The sequence below is a fragment of the Gopherus flavomarginatus genome, chromosome 7 (genome assembly GCF_025201925.1).
Source record: "Gopherus flavomarginatus isolate rGopFla2 chromosome 7, rGopFla2.mat.asm, whole genome shotgun sequence".
NCBI lineage: Eukaryota > Metazoa > Chordata > Testudines > Testudinidae > Gopherus > Gopherus flavomarginatus.
In genome coordinates, this window is record NC_066623.1 from 81,234,762 (window position 1) to 81,255,403 (window position 20,642).

General features: G+C 42.4%; 1 protein-coding gene and 1 long non-coding RNA gene across 7 annotated transcripts in view; one reads left to right on the forward strand and one right to left on the reverse strand.

The window, feature by feature from the left end:
* Positions 1-4,347: 4,347 nt before the first annotated feature.
* Positions 4,348-18,844, reverse strand: RWDD3 (RWD domain containing 3). 3 transcript variants are annotated; one of them, XM_050960994.1, is made up of 4 exons: positions 18,543-18,844; positions 10,841-11,328; positions 4,905-5,020; positions 4,348-4,807 (listed from the first exon to the last, which is right to left on the reverse strand). In XM_050960994.1, exons 1-4 carry the CDS (start codon positions 18,745-18,747, stop codon positions 4,693-4,695), a joined length of 924 nt encoding a protein of 307 aa, XP_050816951.1. In that variant the 5' UTR covers positions 18,748-18,844; the 3' UTR covers positions 4,348-4,692. The 3 variants fall into 3 exon arrangements, with proteins under 3 accessions (XP_050816951.1, XP_050816949.1, XP_050816950.1); XM_050960992.1 differs by lacking the exon at positions 18,543-18,844 and adding an exon at positions 18,370-18,536; XM_050960993.1 differs by lacking the exon at positions 18,543-18,844 and adding an exon at positions 15,384-17,835.
* The window catches only part of LOC127054795 (uncharacterized), an 88,020-nt gene continuing 85,239 nt past the window's right edge, over positions 17,862-20,642 (forward strand). For 3 of the 4 annotated variants that reach the window (XR_007775340.1, XR_007775338.1, XR_007775337.1), the window contains exon 1: positions 17,862-18,060. This is a non-coding gene — a long non-coding RNA (uncharacterized LOC127054795). Of the gene's footprint in view, positions 18,061-18,517; positions 18,616-20,642 lie in introns of those variants that run through there. The other variant, XR_007775339.1, reaches the window with a different exon arrangement.

Genomic DNA, 20,642 nt, shown 5'->3' on the forward strand with positions numbered 1-20,642 from the left:
CACAGAACTATCAGATGTACTCCTGAGGGAATTCTGTCCCAAAAAATTTAAAATTCTGTTCCACACAAAACAATTCTGTGCACAATTATTTTAAAATTCTGCAAATTGTGTCAATAAATAAATGTAGAGGCTCCAGCATGGCAATGGGGAGTGCAGGTCACTGGCTGCAGAAGAGTGGGAGAGGACCTCCCCCCAACCCTGACACAGAACAAGGGCCGGGCCTGCTTGTCAGGAGGGTCCAGGTGCAGGGTGGGGGCTCACTGTGGTGGGGATTCGATGGGCCTGTTTAATGGGGGAGCCCCAGCTGCTGCTGGGGGAAGTGCGCATGCTGGGCTCTTGCTCCCCCCCATTCTCCTATCCCCTTTTCCCCTTTCCATCCCCCTTCCCTATTGTCCCTTCCTTTCTCCCAACTGTCCCCTACCCCTTTTTCCCCTGCCCTATCCCACCCCACTCCCTACACCCCACCTCCTTTGCTCCACTCCCCTTACCCTGCCCACCGCAGGAACTCACTGTTGTACAGAAAACATGGCACCCAGCACACAGAGCCAGGGAAGACAACCAGCACTAGGACCCAGGAAGTGGTGTCCAGCTGCAGAGTCAACAAGACTGAGCTGCTAGACAGCTCTGCATTTGCAGAAATGGGGGGCGCAGCAGCATGCCCCAGCCCCATCTCCCTCCCCCTGCAGTGATTTACCTCTCCACCAGCCTCTCCAAGCACTGAAAATGAGGCACTCGCGCTTCTGGGGAGGGGTGTGTGACCGCTTGTGGCTTTCCTTTACTTCCCTATCATTTTCTGCTGGGAAGCAAACAAATCTGTGGGGGTACATGACACCTTATAGTTACAGATTATAACCATAGTGTGTTGGGCTACACTGTACTGGTCAGGCCAGCTGAATCTCATTACCTGATACCAGTGAGATCCTTACCTTCTGGCACTGGGATGCTCTTAGCGTCATGTCTCCCGCCTTGCAAAGATGCAAGAAGGTTAGCTACTGGCTTTACTTGGAGACAGCAGGTGAGAGCACTCTTTCGTGAACATGCATCTGGCATCATATTTTCTTTTCTCTTTAAACAGAAGAAACCTGTTTTGTCACCTTAGTAGGTTTACACTCTCCAGGACATACTATCAGAGAGTATCCATAATTTCACCTACTAAGTCATTACAAACATTTCATAGTGTCATTAGTGACAAGTGCGTTATAAATGATATATTACGTCATCTTTTAAATAAATATCATACCAGTATTTGATGTAATGAGTATGTCAGGCCTGACAAGTAGCAGACACACAGCAGTGAACCACACATAGGTATCTGTGTCAATTGTGCACTGCAAATGGCTGTCTTTACAGTTATTAGCACTCAACTGTGAGAAAGGTCAGACTTTCAAGGAGTCTGCACCCAGCCTTGCTAGAATGAGCACCACATCCTGTGCGCAAAAGAATTCCAGCCGCTTTTCTGTCATATGCAAGTCTGAGGAGAGCTATTCCTAGTCAGCAGGGACCTGATCCGTTTACAATTATTTTAATGCATGTTGAATTAGGCACTAAATAAGGTTTCACTGGCTAAGATTTTGAAATAGATTTTGATGTTACACTGGACTCATCCACTTATTCATTTTTCCATGCTAACTTTTCAGTCTGGGCATCCAACATTTTGCCTAGTGTAGTTTACAGCATATAATTTTGCAGACTGAGGTAGATTTATTGCAAAGCTTCTGTTGCTAATGTTGCTCAAGGCACTAGTGAAAATAAAAGCGACCACCACTTCACTTTATCACCATGAATTTCCATTAGTCTTTTAGTATTCTGAGTTTCTGACTTTGGACAGAGGTTCATTTGACTACTCATTGTATCTACTGAAGGTCTCCTATTTCACCAACATGTTATTTGGTTTTTAAATTAGGACTAGCTAATGCAATCGTAAAAACCCCAATTTTTACTTTAACATTTTTAGGCTCTTGTGTTTTATTGTTATTCTGTATCACAAAGGTAGAAATTCAGACACTCATTTACACTTACAGTAACCATGCTATAAAGTTGGATTCCCTTTTTCCTAAGGAGTCATTTTAAAATAAGAGATGAAAAATGTTTTTTAAAGCCTGTTTAGGTCAGATTTTGCTTTCTGATGCATGAAATACTGGAAATACTACACAGTGAAAGGCTTGTTAAGAAATTTTGCTATCAAATAAAAATTATGTTTTTAAATAAAAATTGCCTAACAACTCATTAGAGTTTGAGGAACTCCAAAAAAAGTCATGTCACATCCGATTATTCATTTGAAATCTCAAACATTACAACACTGGTTTTTGAAACACACCTAAAGGGACAGGTGTGATGTAACACTGAACATGGTTGCGTCCCCTCTGATAATGACTCCTTCTAGGGCTTTGGGAATTCTTTTAACCTCAATGCATCAGCTTCTCCATCTGTAGAAAGGAGACAAGATGACTTAAAATGGTTTGAGTGAATCCATAAAGCAAACAAGAAACATCTGAAGGGATTTGGTTGCTGGTGAGCAAGCATTATAGACTGCATGTTTGAATAACTATCAGACCTACAATCAAATGAAATGCCATTGTTGGGTACTGTGAGACCCAGCTCTTCCAAATTTGTACAATGGATGATTTTACTTATATCTGTCAAGGGGGTGCTGCAAGGTTAAATAGATAATGATTATAAAGCATTCTGAACTTGAGAAGAGCTAAGTATTATTACAAAAACAAATAGAAGTTACAGAAGTGGGTTTGTAAAGGTCATTGTTAAGAATCTATTGAGATTACGGTGAAGTAAAACAAGCTGGTGAAATTATTTTCTGTGCTAACAATTAAGCGTTGTGAAGAGATGCTTGAGTTAGAGAAATGGTGAAAGGGAGTTTATTCACAAACTAGAATTGTATACATTTCTTGTCCAAGAAGTGAGTCTAGAAATTCAAGTATACTACCTAAATGGGCAAAGAGCTAAACTGCTTGTATAGAAATATATTGTTTAAAGCAAGAGACGAACATTCTGGGACTGATTCTCATTATCTCTTCCTTAAACAAGCAGGTGAGCTCCTTGCCCATTTAGGTAGTAAACTTGAATTTCTAGACTCATCAGACCAGAAATGTTTAAAATTCTTGTTCATTAATAGCTGAAAAGTCATGCAATTTCAGTAAGTTTCTAAGTTTCCTCCTTTCTTCCTGTAATACTGAACACCCTGGAAGAATATTAACAAACGAATTTAAATAAGTTCCTTCAAAACTATTATTCATTTCCAAAGAGGTAAACAATTATCTGTCTAGGCCTTTATGTTAACGTCCTCTTTAGAATGTTCATTTCAAATTAAAAGTGTGTTAGACTTCTGAAATTCAGGGTCACAATTGGAAAGATGTTTGACGTTTAAGAAAGCATGTAACAGCGCAAACCAATTTCTTGTTGCAGTGACCATCTAGAGTCATCATGCCTTAAAAGAAAATATTAAACATGGCTTAACCTTTCCAGTCAACTTAAATACCCAACTTGAGACTTTTTATACATTCTGGACCATGAGAGTTATTAAAATAGCATGCCCTAAATTCAAGTGGTACTTGGAAAATATTTTATGCCTTTATCCTGTAAATAAATAAGCCAGTATGGACCCTTATATCTGCACAACCTTAACTGGCTTGTAGGGTCAGGCCCTAACTGCTCACAGGTCTGCACAGTCCAACAATTAGAGTTAATTTAACTTCTCACCTCATAAAACTATACAACTCTTTGAAAAGAATTTTACGAGTCATTTCAAAATGTCTAGCCTTATTGCCAGCAGAGGCACTGAGCTCACATGATTGTAACTGGGCCAGCCACCTCCCTTATGCACCCTACATTGCAGCCTCCTGCTGCTCTTTATAGAGCAATCACCGTAATCTCTCCCAGGTGTGACTCATTCGGTAATCAGGTTTGGCTAGCCCCAGCCCTCCAGAAATTAAGGGAAAAACCCCCCTGATACAATCATCCTAGTGTAGCATCAAAGCAAAAAATTCATAAACCAGTTTCAATCTTGCTTTTTTCATCCTGATACTTTTACAATTACAATCTTAACCCTAACTATTTAAATCAATTGTAAAACGTTTACTGGAGTAACACAAATGGAGGAGATACATAGCAGCGGCTTCAGGATGGCAAGTTATAGGGGGTTCAAAAATGTATTTATCTTTAATTATTCTAAGCTTTTATTTTTAAACCATGTTTACTAATTATAATGCATATTCATATTATTGCTGATTTTTTAAAAGTTATTGAATAGCAAAAGTAATAGATCTTTCTAGCTGTGCAAGTTAAAGAACCAGCTTCATAAGGATATATTTGAAAACAGAATGAAACCAAATATCCTGACAAATATACTTTAATTACAGGACAACTGGAGATGATACAATTCTAACTGAATCTCAGAGAAAAGGAATGGTGATTTTTCCCCATCATCCTTCATATTTGACCTAACGGTTCAACTGTTAAACTCAGCATTTCCTGTCAAAACTCAATGCACCGTCAAAAACATGATCTTTTCATAACATGTGAATTGCCTTTTGTTTCTCGCAAGTAGATGTCTTCTTCTTTGGCATTTTGCTTCAGAGCGGCTTTAAAGATGTTCTCAAACAAACATTCCATTTTATCTTCTCACTCTCTACAGTCAACTGCTGCTATAATCAAAGATTCCAATGTTTTCTTACAAATTTATTTTAACAAAGCAGGCACAAATTCAGAGAAAAGATCAATAAGTCCTGCAGCTTCAAATTCCTTTTGTATCTCATCCAAAGTTGAATATTCTTTGACTTCAAATGCCTGAAACCTACATTGTACAAGAAAACACATGAATATGCCTAGATTTGTCACAATGTAATCATCAGTTCGGTTGCTTTTCTATCTGCAATAATACTAAATTATACCTTTTATGCTCGCTCTGTACTTTTGTTTCACACAGCACACTAATCATTTTCTCTTTGCATTTCTTTCCGCTTGAGTCCACATCTACTTTAGAGGTTTTCTGAAGAATCAAGTATTCCTAAATGAAAAAAAAAAAAAATCAGAGTATGCTATAACATCTTGGAGGTATACTTAGAATCACAGAATATAGAACAGGGGTCGGCAACCTATGGCACGTGTGCCAAAGACAGCACACGAGCTGATTTTCAGTGGCACTCACATTGCCTGAGTCCTGGCCACTGGTTGGAGGGGTTCTGCATTTTAATTTAATTTTAAATGAAGCTTCTTAAACTTTTTAGTAACCTTATTTACTTTACATACAACAATAGTTTAGTTTTATATTATAGACTTATAGAAAGAGACCTTCTAAAAATGTTAAAATTTATTACTGGCACGCGAAATCTTAAATTAGAGTGAATAAATGAAGACTCGGCACACCACTCCTGAAAGGTTGTCGACCCCTGATATAGAATCACAGAATATCAGGGTTAGAAGGGACCTCGGGAGGTCATCTAGTCCAACCCCCTGCTCAAAGCAGGACCAATCCCCCGACAGATTTTTACCCCTCTTAGCTATCCCTCCCCCCTTAAAGATCTATTCCACATGCACAGAAACTATTTCAGAATATTCCAAACAAACCTGGAAAGTGCTCATTCCAAGTATACAGAGTCTGATCGAACTTGATAGGATTACTCATAGTGCTTAAAATTAAGCACATTCTTAAGTGCTCTGGTCGACTGATGCTTCACAAAGGAAATCATCATTCTAGCACAGAGGTTCTCAAACTGGTCACAAGCTAATTACATGGGGGGTCACGAGCTGTCACCCTCCACCCCAAATTCCACTTTGCCTCCAGCATTTATAATGGTGTTAAATATATTTTAAAGTGTTTTTAATTTATAGGGTGGGGTCACACTTAGAGGCTTGCTATGTGAAAGGGGTCGCCAGTACAAAAATTTGAGAACCACTGATCATGTAGGGCCAAGGAGATTAGACACCCAAAAGCATTCACTATAAACTCATAGCATTCTGAGTGATAGAAACACTTCTGTTATTAATTTTTCACCACAGGTTTTTAGTTGGACTAATATTAAAAAAAAACCATTATGAAATGCTTGGAACTGCCTCAGGAATGAGACAGTGAGGGTTGATAAAATAAGGTTCCAGTCCCAGGATGGTACCAGTTTTGATACCAGAGGGAAGTCTTAAACCCTTCAGGACATGGGCAGTGGCTGGGTGGGAAAATACGGAGTAGACATCTATTGGAAAATGAAACATGCTGATGGCCAACAGGTGTACTTGGAGGAAGAAAACAGCAAGCATTGTAAGGACAAGAGGTAGCCCAGTACGTCTGGGGTCTTAGCCTGAAAAGGGGAAATTCCTTGTTGTTTACACAACATAAACCTATTCCACTTCACTTTAATAACAGCCCCTGCTAGAGCACTTTCTGCTGCTACTCAGGATGTCCTGAACTTAACATGAAAAGGCCTTCTCTAACTCCAACAGCTTCCAAATACCATGTCCTCAGATGAAGCATGACTGGGTTGAGAAGGCGTGTTCATTCTTTGTCCTGGGTTAGTAGCTGATATATAAGGGGAAGGCAGAGAGAAGGTCAGGCCGATAGTTGCAGAAGCATTGGGTACAAGACTTGCCAGCCTCAAGCTGGCACTATAAGGATGACTTGCGTTTTGTCTAGTCAACAATCAAGGTAAGAAATCGGGAAATGTGTACAAGACTCCCAAACATTGTATAAGAAACATGTCACCCAGAAAGCCCAGGCTACAACCACCTCTGGAACAGAACTCCTTGCACTTATGATTCAGATGGGACACAAACAGGTCCAAGGATAGAAGACCCCATAACTGGAACACCACCTACAGAGTCACATCATGCAGCTCCCACTCAAGTTCTGTGGAGAAACGTCTACTCAGACAATCTGCCAGGTGTTATGGATCACTGGAAGGTGGATAGCAGTTAGGGTAATTTGCATGGGAATACACCAGTCCCTAAGGGCAATGGCCTCTGTGCAGAGCAGAGAGGAGTGGGCTCATTGATATAACAGCCTGCCATAATGTTATCCAACAGTAGTTGAACTGACTATCTGCAGATGCCAGAAAGGAATTGTTTGCAGGCCAATCTGACTTCTGTTAGCTCCAACACACTGAAATGAGGCATAGATCCCTGAGGGGACCATGTTCTTTGGACCACCTGACCCTCCAGAGGTGCACCCCCAACCTAAACAGGACACAGCTGTTGTTACAGGCCTTGCTGGGAGCAGTAGGTTGAATGTTACCTGCATTACGCACACCCTTGCTCTGTCTTTCCATGAAGTAAGGGAGGCTAAGACCCTTTGGGAATCATATCAAGCAAGTCAAGACTGTACTTGCTTGGAGTGTAAACAGACTGTAACCAGCCTTGTACACATCTGAGATGAAGCCTCATAAATGGAGTCACATAAGTGCTCACAACCATATGACCCACCAGTGTCAGGCAGGATCAGACAGACATTCTGGAGCTCCAAAGAGTCGTATGAGCCTGACGATGGAGAGGAAGAAGTTATCTGGCAAGTATGCTGTAATAGCACCCAACCTTGCCCCAATGAATTCTATCGACCATAAGAGTTTCAGGGTGGACTTTTCCAGGTTCACTCTGAGGTCCAGCATTCTGGTTGCATCTCATGTTTCCTGGTAAGATTGCACTTTAGGTGTCAGTCATCTAGGTATGAGTAAACCATTGCCTGTTGCCAGTGAAAGTGAGCTGCTATCACCAATAATACTTTAGTAAACATGCACACTGCCATCAAAAGCCCAAAGGTGAGGACCCTGTATGGACAGTGCTCAGGAATTTCTTGTGTGCCAGCTGAATGCCTATATAAAAGTAGGCATCTTTGAGACTGAGGGCTGATAATCAATTGTCTTGATCTAGTGATGGGATAATAGATGACAGGGTCACCATCCTGAACTTTACAAAGTGGATAAACTTGTTCAGTTCCCTGAGGTCCAGAACAGGTCTCCATCCTCTGTTTTCTTGTGGACAAGAAAGTATCTTGAGTAGAATCCCTTTCCCCTTGCTGCTGAAGGTACTAGTTCTATTGCCTCCAGTTCAAAGAGCCATTTTCCCTCATGCAGAAGAATCCTCTGGTGAGAGGGGTCCCTGAAGAGGGTGGGAAGGTGGATGAGGTGGGGCAGGGAACAGAACTGGATGATGTACCCTGAGGAGATGACCTCTAGCACCCATTTGTCCACTGTGATTTCTATCCAGACAGATTAGTAGGAAAGTCAGCCTCCAGAGGGAAGGGAAAAAGCAGAGCGGTTGTGTAGCTCTAGAGGGACAGCGAGGGGAGAGAATCTTCTGTGACTTTGTCCTCTTCTCGCTCTGATGACGTGGTGATTCTAAATTCCCTGCTGCACCATGACTATCTCAAACCCTTTCAAGTCTTAACAGAACGGTAGTCACTTCAGATTCCTCTGGAAGAGGTCCAGCAAGCATAACACAAACTGCTGGACATTTTACATAGTTTAGGTCCAAGCAGAATGGCTCTTCCTATAAACAAGGCCATCCTTGAACCTGCCAAGGCCTTCAGACATACAGCGGCCATAAGTCCATCAGTGTCCAAGCAGGCTGAAAAAAAATATTTTGTACCAATGAATGGGTTAGAATACTTATTCTTTCATCCATCTCCCAACTCCTTGATGGTGTCAGTGGCCAAAAAGAATACTAGACAGAAACAATCCAGGTCTAATCTGCATGAGAAAGAAGCTAAGAGGCCTGACCCCTTTGGGAGAAGGGAGTATTTCTCAGCCTGCCTACAATTCTGAGTTTTCTGTCTGGACTAAATCCTCTCAAGGAGCCTCTCTGAGCAGGGTGTCTATCGTAGTCCTCTTCCAATTCCAAAGTTTCTGATCCTGGATCCTGTAGGGGAGCCTTTAGTACCAGATGAGGCAGAGATGGCCTACTTCTATTTGCTAACAGTATCGAAGACAGTTTAGCTCAAATCCCTGCATGAGGGCAGGGATGGAAAAGTGTACTGAACTGATAACTGGTACTGGCTGGAGTCCTGGTTCCAGCCATTAAGGCCTAGAAAGGGGGCAGTGACTCTGGTTCCAGAAGCAGTAAAAGGTCTTCTAGACCCAGGAGGCAAACTGGAGTTGATAGAGATGTCTTGACGCTCAGATTTCCAAAGAAGATGCCCTATCCAACAGTACCAACAAGGATTTTGGTGCTGAAGAAGCAGCCCTGGAACCAGTGGATGCTGTGGTTTTGCCCTTAGAAGAAGTCCTGCTATGTAGCACAAAGTATCCAATGACTTGGTATGGAACAGGGACTTCTGCCTCTTTTTAGAGGACCTGGATGGGGAACCTTCCCTCTTGTCCTTATGAGAGCACTTATGTCTCCCCCTTCCCATTCCCCTACATCCCCATCTGCCCTGGCCCTGCTCTCCAGAGTCTCTCAGAGCCAGGGAATTGGGGGTGGGGAAGCAGAGATCTTGGAATGACTCAGAACTGAAGAAAAAGAAGAAGAGGGGCCATTCCTGCCTTCTTCAGGCAGTCATATAGGGGGTCTCCCCACTAAGAGGTTGCTCCCGCCTTCATGGCTTTCTCCATCAGGAACTTGCAGCACCAAAACTTCCTGGATTGTTTAGTCCTATTCATGAACCACCTACAGATACTGCACCTGGAAGGGATGTGCTCTTCCCCCAGGCAGTACAGACAAGTGTTGGGATAGTCTGTGACTGGGAATGACTTGTAGCACATATCGTAGGTCCTAAAGCTGAAGATCCTTGCCATACTTCCCACAACTGTTGGAAGGTTGGGGCAGGGCAGATATGGAAAATGGCTCCACACCTCAAAGGGGGATTCCCAAGGGAACCAACCCTTAGAACTCTCTCCTAATGAACCCCCTTTATTCCCTTGGTGAAGAGCACAACGAAAGCTGTGGTTCACGCACAGACCATATGGACACTGCTAGAGAAACAACCCCAGCCCTCAGTGCATGCACAACCTGAAGGAACAAAAGTGCACCGCACATAGGGGCAAACAATCAAAGAAGAAATAATAATTCCATTCTGCGGAGTGTAAGTCTATATTTTTAAGGTGGTGGTTACTTTTCGCAGATGTCGTGAACTCATAGTCATTTTACATCAGGGATTGGTAACCTTTGGCGCGCGGCCCGCCAGGATAAGCACCCTGGTGGGCCGGGCCAGTTTGTTTACCTGCCACATCTGCAGGTTCGGCCGATTGCAGCTCCCACTGTCCGCAGTTCACCGCTCCAGGCCAATAGGGAAGGCAGGAAGCTGCGGCCAGCACATCTCTTGGCCCGCGTCGCTTCCCACAGCCCCGATTGGCTTGGAGCAGCGAACCATGGCCAGTGGGAGCCGTGATCAGCCAAACCTGAGGACATGGCAGGTAAACAAACCGGCCCAACCCGCCAGTATGCTTACCCTGGAGAATCATGTGCCAAAGGCTGGTGCTACCTCTTTTATATCATATTCTTCCACACCTCTTTACCAATGGAAAAAACAACTTCAAAATTTGATCAAAACACAGTATCTTTTTGTAATTTTCCAGTCAGTTTAAGATATCCCCCCCTTCTACCCCTGCAAGTACAAAACTCCTATTGGCCTTAGAGATGTTTTGTTTTGTTTAAAAAAAAAAAAAGAATTTATAATCCAAGACTTTTCAGATTAGTGATGATGAAAGATGAGGTAAAGACAGCCACTGAAAGAAAACTGGAGCTTGCAGGAATAAAGAAATGATTGGGTCTATGTATACCCCTAATGATCAGTCAACCTGCTTCCAAAATTGGTAATGTTAGAAAAACAAACACAAGGTATTCTATTCAGACACACAGCTCTCAGCAGTAAATCAATTTGACTAGTCAACATTCAATGTTTTTGCACCTTAATGCTGGTTCTGTCTCCTTGCAGAAGAATCAGTATTATCTTGCCCATAAACATCAGTCTTCCAGTCAGCCTTAGATCTGAAGTCCATTTTTCCACAGTTTTGACATATTTTGTCTTAGCTCTCATGTGATCTAAATGCAAAAGGATAGTCCATATACCATCCTCTGTACTTATGCATCTTGACAAAGTACTTTTTTCGTTGCAAACTGAAGTTTCTGATTGCCCAATGATGTGCTTAATATTCTGTTGTATCCAGAGGACCAGCTCATGTACCATGGGTTCAGAAAGATGTCTCTTGGCTTGCTCAAGTAATCTTTCCTTCACATCCTTACACTGTGCCCTTGTAAGCTGTTCTGAATTAATGGAGATATTCGGCAGGCTTGAGGGATAACTGATCGGCAAGTGAAATGACAGCTTTAACAGTATATCTGAATCCAAAAGTCCTTTCACGCTGGTTTGAATTCTTAATGTGATTCCATCTGTCTCTGGAAGGCATCCAAAAATAATCATAAACTGCATATAAATTACAAACTTCAGTAGCACATAAGTAAGTTAATACATTATTTTCTTTCTTAAAAAAAAATCAATTCAAGTGACCGATACTCTTCACAGAAAATTTCTGAAGTCTCTTACAATTTGTGACTTAAGCTGTAAATCTCTTGCTTACATGGAATCCTGAATAAAATATTTGCATTACATTCTAGAAGAAAGTTATTAACATTCTAATAAAGAGAGTGACAACTTTTTCCTTCTTTTAAGTCTTGACAAGTCAATAACACAAAGGATTTTCTCACAAGTAAAAAATTTTTACCTGGGGAGCAACAATGAGGGCAACTGAAATAAAGATTTTTTCAAAAGCTCTCAGCATTGTCTTAAGTCTGCTCCTACCAAAGCTGATAAGAGTTTTACCATCAAATTCAATGGGAGTGAGGTTAGGCCAATGGTGAGTACTTTTGAAGATTCCACCCTTAAAGAACAGTTCAACACTAAAAATAACACTGTGGGATTCCATGTTCTCAGCAACTTCCAGACCAAATTTTCTCAATTTACAAGTTAAAAGGTGTTTGTAAAAAAAAAAAAAAAAAAAAAAAAAAACTCACAAACCTCTTTCTTGGATTCAAAAGTCAAGCTTGGCTTGTGGCTCATCGTGAGTAATAAATGTTCTGAAGGCCAAATTCTATCCACAGTTATACTTACGCAAAACTATAGTCTTCAGTATAGTTGGACAGTTAGGCACCCGAACAACTTTAACTCTGCTATGTAGTGACAACATAAGAAAACAATATTGAACAGATCTTCAAAAATCAATTTAATCTCATCTAGACTGACAAACATTAAAATACCTCTATCATAATCATGATTGTTGGTTGATGTCACTACAGGGAAGAGTTAAGATTGTTTGAGTGTCCTAACTGTGTGTTTCCATATCTTAACACATTTAGATTTCTTTAAAGTTCAACCTTAGCTCTGAATATTCAATGTTTACAACACTTGGTTTGGGAGAAAAAAAACAACATTTCTGCAGTGCATTTTTCCCAAAATTACTTGTACGTATTCTCAATCTTAACTCCTTCAAAATAGTTTTTTGTTGGTTGGCTGGGTGGGTTTGGTGGAGCTTTTTTTATGGTCTGGAAATATTGTAGAGTAAAAATCATACTTAAAGTGTTATAAAGAGACTTTTCTAGTAAGTAATATACAGAACATGCTCCATGCTAAAGTTGTGATAAAATGATGCCATGCTAGAGATGGGATAAAATGACTCTCAGCAGCATTACAGTTTGATTCCCACAGAAGTATAAAACTGACTGTCACATAATAAATCATATAAACAAAGACAGTAAAATTGGAAATTGCAAATAGATTTATTTCTATTACAAAACTCTTTTTTTGATTAAGATATGGCTCTAAGAGAAATAAAACAAAACTTAATTACATAAAAAGAGCGGACAAAGACCTAATCTGAATACACAGTAATAAGAGAAAAAGAGGATATTTAATAAAAGAAGTTCTCCTTCAGATCATCTCTGTTTCAACCTTTTGATGTATTCCAAATACTTCACCCCATTTCTTTAAAAAGTTACTAAAATGTCAAGTTGTTTTTTAAAATGAGGGCAAGAGGAGACAGATTTGAAAGGCAGAGTAAAGCTGACTTAAGTTTCAGATGAATTCTTCTGAAGTGACTTGCCTTCTCAGCACCCTTGTTTTACTTTCCCTTACATGATAGGCAGTTTAAGAATGTCTAATTGTCATTGCTGATACTGCCAACTAACTTCAGTGCCCTCTATAAAATAACAGTTGAGCCCCATTTAATAAGTGAAACAACCTGAAAATGATGTGGATACTCTTTTAAGAGATCAGCCAGAGTTTTGTTTCCAAAGCCTCATCCTTGTTCATACGAAGAACCCTCTGTAACACTGTAGTCTAAAATAAAATAAAATAACCAGCCCTTCATACCGAACGATCAAACATTAACATTACATTCAGAAAGGTCTCCAAACACACTCAGTCATCCTCATTCTGAATAAAAACACAGCGCCAAATCCACCAGTGGCAGCAGCAGATGCAAATCCATTGAATTCAGCTGAATTGCACCAGCTTATGCTCACAGTTTGTTTGGCACTTCAGTACTAATACTAGAATTTTAAAAAGTGCCTGCGGGCATTAAGGAATAGTTTTTAAAGGCATTTAGACATCTAACTCCCATTTAATAGCCCATTCCTCATTCACATTCAAACAAGCAAATTTAGTGTTCATGAAAGGTGCAGGTTGAGAGCAGATTAAAGTCTCCATATCTATGCCTATCATAGACACATCCAGGCTCTCCCTCTACAGGCAGCAGCCCACTGGCCAAGCAGCTGTTGGCCCAGAACCCTGCCAGTGGACCTCAACCCTGATCTAGAGAGATTGCTTCTCAGGGTAAGAGATTAGTTCAGCATTCATGCCCATTCAGTCCTTGGCCTCTCTGCTGAAATTGCCCATTATTATTATTAGTTTTATTATTGTGCAAAGTTTGTGTATAGTTTACATTTGTTTGTTCTCTCTCTCTCTCTGTATACATATAATTTCATAAAAGTTAACAGGGAAAAATACTTGTTTCGTAGTAGCACTGGGCTAGGCTCTGTACATACATATACACACCAGACAAACCCTGCTCTGAAGAGTTTAGTCTAAATATTATAACGTGTAATTACAATCTAAGTAACTGTGATGGTAGTTTTGTATAACATGGACACTTGGTCACTCAGAACTATAATGAGACCATCATTTTGTCTCTCACACATCACTAAATAGCAATCAATGGTAATTACCACCTTTGGTCAGATTCAAACTAGTACACTACATAAAAAGGGCTCTATATTCCATTTCCAATCTTTGAGTCACATAGTCCTCCCCACTCTGCTTTCTTACTGAAACCATTTATATTATATTCATAACAAAGCATGAGAGTTCATCATTAATATCCAAACTCCCTGGGCTGACATGGAGGGGGAGGAATCCTCACATAGTCCACATTTCTCCTATGGAGTCTCTATATAGCCTTCTCATTGGGGAGATGACAGAAAGATCCATCTAGCAGCAAATTCTCCAGGTTTACCACTGGCCTCCCCATGCCCCCAACATCTTGTGTACTGTCACACAGATACCTGGCACATACTTCAGCTCTGAATTGCACATAGGATAACCTGCACAACCTTCTCACTCTAGCCTCTGTCAGCACAACAGGTGCATTGCCAGCAAAAGTGAAGGCTTTATTTGCGCGTAACAGTACTAAGCATTTTTATATTCCTCTCCTTGCACTATCTTACTTAACAGCGTTGCCAGTGAATTTTAAAACTCAGACACTAAAATCAACTGGAGAAAAATTCATTTCCTGTTTAATTACTGCAACAGAAAAAGATGTTGCCTTTCTGGTAATCCTATCATGTTTTTTTCACTAATTTGTGGTCCCAGATCTCACAGACTCAGAAGTAACTGATAGGGAGACAGACAAGCCAATTTTACTCCTCTAACAAGAATCTCATGCTGCAGCTATCACATCCTTAAATCTGCAACAATCTCACACCTTTCACTGTGGGAAACACATTGCTGTGATGGTGAACTAATCTGAAAGCAGCAGCACAGCAGCAACTCTACAGGTGTATTGTTCCGAACCATCATGAAAAAGGGCATTAAAAACCAGCCACGTTCATTTACGTCTGCTGGAGGCACTTACTTTTAAACAGAGGACTGGTGCAAAATCTTTATGGTCTTGGAATTTAAAAAAAATCTAAGTATATTTAAGTTGATTTAAGCATGATATTGGCCTTTGTACATTCAAGTTGCAGACTGCTTGCAGCACAAAGACAGCAAATGATCAGCACCCTTCACAAATGGATTCTACAGAAACTATTCCTATGCTCGCACAAACTACAGCACCTGAGCTGACTTCATATTAGAATGTGATATCTGAAATAAGGAGCAGCATATTACCATTCTGATGAAATTTAATGTGCTAAAAAAATGAACCCAATACAGATTTTTTTAAACACATTCTCCTTACCTTTCCCCCCTACACCTAGTAGCATGCTTATCAGTAAATTCAGATCTGGAATACTTCAGATTTTTTTTTTATGTTCCATGTTAGCCAGAGAGATCCCCTCCTCCCCTGCCGAAAGACACTATATGCAACACATACATTCCATTTTTAACTCAGAAACTACACACAAAAGTACGAGCTTTGAATATGTACATATATTTTTATTGCAAGATTACTAAAACTAGAAAGAAGACAGTGGATTAACCAGTAAATTATGGAGCTCTGTTGTAATACTAATCCTTTCAAAGAGGCATGTAAAGTAATTAGCTCATTTAAATTAATCAATATATCATTTTTAATAAGAAACATCTTTTGCATCTTAAGAACATCGTTAACCTTAGAAAGCTAGGGGTTTTAGTCTACCAAAAGTGACATGGTCAGTGAGGTGGTATCTTTTAATGGACCAACTTCTGTTGGTGGAAGACACAAGCTTTCAAGCTACATGGAGCTCTTCTTTAAGGCATCCACACAAAAACTTGCACCAAAACAACAAAGACATAAATTAAAACCAGTTAAGTTATTTCAGTCCAAGTATGCTCGTAGATAAACTCCAAGGCTTGATCATGGTTTGGGCATAAAGCTATGGTCTTCTTTAAACGGGGTCCTGCAGCTCTGATTATAACTGTAAGGTAGGTCCCTTTCTATCACTCCAGCAGATCTTCATGTGGGTAAAAATGGCCCCCTGAGAATATCCTACATGTAGGGGCAACCCTGGCTGCTCTAACAGAACTAGTATAATAGGTCTACATTTACCCTGCTCCCAAGCCTCCAGCACAGGGGGCCTGACCAGAGTGCACCACACTATGGCTATTCTCTGCTTCCCCAGGACCCACAGGGAGCCCTGGAAACAGACCATTAATTACAGAACCCTGAGGATGGTCTAACTTACACCAAGCAGACCCCATGCAGTTCAAGAATATGGGGAACACAAACATGCACAAAGATACTTTTGATTGCTCCATCAAGTGTAGGGTGGGAGTGATTGAGATTCAGGCCCCACGTACATAGTGATAGCTACCATCTATTAAACATTATACAACCCTATGTGCCCTACAAGCCTGGTTACTCATCTCAAGTATAACTGCTTATCAGGTTAGTTACACTTTTCTACTGGCAGGTAGCAAATTCTGATTAGTGTCATTCACCTATTGTTATTTACTAAATGCAGGTCCAATGCTGGGAACTAGAGGAGATGGCAAATTGTGACAGGAGAGTGACACTCATTAGAATTTGCCTTGTGCCAAAGATGCAAACAGTAAAAATGCATGGTAGGAAACTGACAGGCAAAAGACACCTTTCTGAATTTGCTACAACTAATAAAAGGCAAGAGATTAAATGAGTTATTTACAGTAGCATTTTTTGTGATGGGAAAGCATGCAAAAATAGATTAAGCTGTCAGAATTTTCTATAGGAAGCAAATTCTGATAGTGATGCATTTTATAATGCTGCAGTCCAGAGAAGCTAAGTATTTCGCCAACATATTGGATGCATATTTTATCGGCATTAGTACTGTTTAGTAGTCTAATAGTGAACTTCAGCAAAGCACCACAGAGGAGTCTAGGGTTCTTCAGAGGTGGCTGGCAGCAGAAAAGAATGCTTAGCTCAGCTCACAAGCAGATGTTAGGAGACAGGTAGGATGCAAGGGTAGTGCTTGCTGTGAGGGTACATTATGGAAAGGTTTTTAATTTTCATAGATTCTAGAGACCTCTTGGATCATCCAGGCTATTGCCCTGACAGCACAGACCCGGAGAGAAAGTGCATCCAATATTAAACTGATAGTACACCCGATAAAAAAGGAAAATCATTAAGGGGTATGGGAACAGCTTCCATTTGAGAAGAAATTAAAAAGATTGGGACTGTTCATCTTATAAAAGAGACAGCTAAGAGGCAACATGATAGAGGTCTATAAAATCATGAATGGCATGTATGGATAAAGTAAATAAGGAAATGTTTTTTATGACTTCACATAATACAAGAACCAGGGGTCACTCAATTAAATTAACAGGCAGCAGGTTTAAAACATACAGAAGTATTCCTTCACACAACACACAGTCAACCTGTGGAACTAATTTCCAGGGGATGTTGTGAAGGCCAAAAGTATAAGTGGGTTTAAAAAAGAATTAGAAAAGTTGACGGAGGACAAGTCCATCTATGGCAATTAGCCAAGATGGCCAGCAACACAACCCATGCTCCGGGTGCCCTAAACCTCCGCTTGCCAGAAGCTAGGCCCGGATGGATCACTCTGTAACTGTCCTATTCATTCTCTCTGAAGCATCTGGCACCAGCCATTGGCGGCAGGCAGGATACGGGGGTAGAGGGACCGCTTGCCGACGTTATAAGCCACAGAACAGCAAGGAGTTAAAGGAACAAGGTACCAATTTTCCAGGGGAGAAGACCCCCCAAGGTATCCCTTAGAACTTGTCTGACAACGCTTACCACAGACCAGTGCTCCATCCTGCACAGGATGGGACTCCTGCACTCAGGACAGACTTGGCAAAGGTCTGCCTAGAACTGGGAGAGAAAGGGGGCGCTATGCTGAATACTGGCCGGATTAGACACCCACCACCTTTGCCCCTTCACTGACTCGCTCACCCCACTACAACCCATAGGAAATCCCCAACACAAACCGCTAAGGAGCCAGGTCAGCAGGTAGGGAAGGAAAAGAGGCGGGGGGGGGGGCTTGTTACGAAGGGCTGCCTAGCCGTCAGGGGCTACTGGCTGCTCGGCCTCACGCAAAGTGGCATCTCTGCGGGGCGGGGACCGGGGGCTGCGGACATAAACGCTGCCAGGCGGCCTGACCCAGCCTCACCCCACGGGACACGCGCAGCCCGGGGTCTCCGAGCTCCCCCAGCAGGGTCTGCGCTGCTGCGGGGCGGGCCATGGGGGCAGCCGGCCGCCTCCAGAGCCCTGCAGCCGGCACAGCAGCCTCGCCTGCGGCCGCGACAGTCACCTGACACGGCCAGCACCGCGCACTCATCCCGCTGGCAGTAAATAGCCATTAGGGCCGACAGCTCCTCCAGGGCCACCGCCGACATGGCGGCCACCACCCCCTGCCAAGCGCTCCGCTGCCTGCCGGGGCGGGCTGCACAGGCCCCTCCCCCTTCCGCCGTCACTAGAACGTGCCTCCGCCCTGCGGGGGCGTGAGCCGGGCCCGCAGCCGCCAGGGGGCGCCCCGGTCCCCCCCTTCCTGTCGCAGGTCAGCGATCCCGCCGGGCGGAGCTAGCCGCTTCGCTCGGCGCGTCACCGCGCGGGTCTCGGTGCAAGGGCCCGCTCCACCAGACAGGGGATTCCAAGGCAACGGGCTCGCTGACCGCACAGCGCCTTCCATGGCCCTTGTTTGGAACAAACTAGCTCACGTGTTACGTGTTTAGCCCCGCTCCGGGCAGTGAGGCCTAGGCCGTGCGCGGGTCCCCTCCCAGCCGAGCGGCTCAGTGAATTCCACAGCGAGCAGCACCCAACAATTGTCCTCAGAAGTGCCGCCTCGTGCTTAGGGTCACGGACTGTGTGAGCCGGTTCCTGCCGTCAGTTTTCAGCTCTGCCACCGTCTTGCTGTTGGCCTTGGATAAATTCATTGACCTCTCTGGGCCTCAGGCTGTTCCTCTAAAATGGGGATTAAAAAAAAGTGTCAACCTCACAGGAGTGTCGTGAGGCTTAATCAGTTAACAAAGCTAAACAGTAATAATAAAAATAAATAGTCAAGGGGGGGGAGGGGGGTTACAGCGTTTCTCTGGTAGCAAACCCTATAGTTACATTTCCAGTGAGGGGGAATAGTACTGCAGTGCACCTGGCACTTTTGCCTCAGAGATTAAGTGCAGTCTGGGAATCTTAAACTGCTCTTGTTGCCGGCACAGAGTGCCCGAGGGTGGCAACGGGTTGGGTCCGTTGCCCGGTGTGCTTCGCAACCAATTAAACACAGCAGGGTGGAGAAGTAACTTTATTTGAGCTCAAATAAGACGCCTGGAGCCACACATGACTCAGATCAAGCGCGCCAAACAAACAGCTTACCTAACTATTTATACTGAAACCAAAACCGATACCCATTATAACATGATCTGTCACTCACACTGTCCCCACCCAAGGCTAAGTCTGCCTAGTAACAGTTCAGTTTCCCGCTTAAAGGTTAAATCTGCCCAGCAACAGAGGGAGTAGGAGTAACCCCTCCCAACAAGGGCAACCTGAGGTCAAACATGGAGGAGTAAAACTCAAAATGGAGGAGCTGGTGCACTATGGCTCAGAACAAGAGAACTTCATCGGCCCTCATGGCCTTCCATTCTCCCGAATTACCTGGGTTATGCCAAGTGCGTCCCCAACAATCCCTCCTTTGAGAATACTCAAAAAGCTCCTGCTTGAGTCTTCTCATAAAATGATGACAGCACTTGGTTTAAATCTGGGTCTAGGAAATGCTGAAGGTGGCTAGCCATCAGCATAAGTGTGACAGAGGTTGTAGAACAAACCTTTCCCCATGATAACCTTGCAACAGGTAAGTAACAGTAGAACAAGTAAACATAGTACTACCCCTATTACCAAAAAGCGAATTAATTTTGAACCTATCTCACCAAGGTTAGGTAACCAACTAAAGAGAGTCAAAAAGGGAAGGCACCTGTTCCTGAGTTTCCCACTGGTTAAGGGCTTGTTTAAAGACATATGTACAACATTTATTACAACTGAGAACACAGACCCTACTTTGAGAGGCTAGGATATAGTTCAGTGTCTATCTAATTTGCAGAGCCCTGAGCCAAAGCTGGTAGAGCTAAGAGCTGAGGCTCCTTTTAATTACTAGGGTTTTATTGGCACATTTAGTAAGGAACACCAAAAGCCTACAAGGAATATTAGATAGTAGTTTCCATGCCATTTGTGGGGCAGCTATTTATAAACAAATTTACCACAGATACCAAAGAAATGGTCAATTGCCACCATTCCATTACCTTCTTCTAACTCATGAGAGAATTGTTAGCAGAGGAGTACATAAGCCCTTTTCTGTGTTCTGACCTAAGATATTAAAGACAGTGGGGGATAGAAACATTGGCCACAGAGGACACATAATACTGACAAGTACTATTACCAGCAAACCAAGTATGATTTGCTGTCACAGACTGCTGATAACAGAGCAGCCCTGATGAAACCAAACGCAACCTGATGGGCTGTGGGAAATGTGAGGCATTGCCAAAAGGATGCCAAGAATCATTACTTAAGGCATACTGTTGTTCATGGGAGCAATTATTA

Bases quoted from the DNA above. Each gene is read 5' to 3' on its own strand.
- RWDD3 (XM_050960994.1), bottom strand. From the start codon at position 18,747: ATGGAAGGCGCTGTGCGGTCAGCGAGCCCGTTGCCTTGGAATCCCCTG. The intron at 11,329-18,542 runs GCACGTTCTAGT...GATGCCTTCCAG, and splicing joins CACGCCCCCGCAGGGCGGAG to AGACAGATGGAATCACATTA. The intron at 5,021-10,840 runs GTGCAAAAACAT...TTTTTCATTTAG, and splicing joins GAGACAGAACCAGCATTAAG to GAATACTTGATTCTTCAGAA.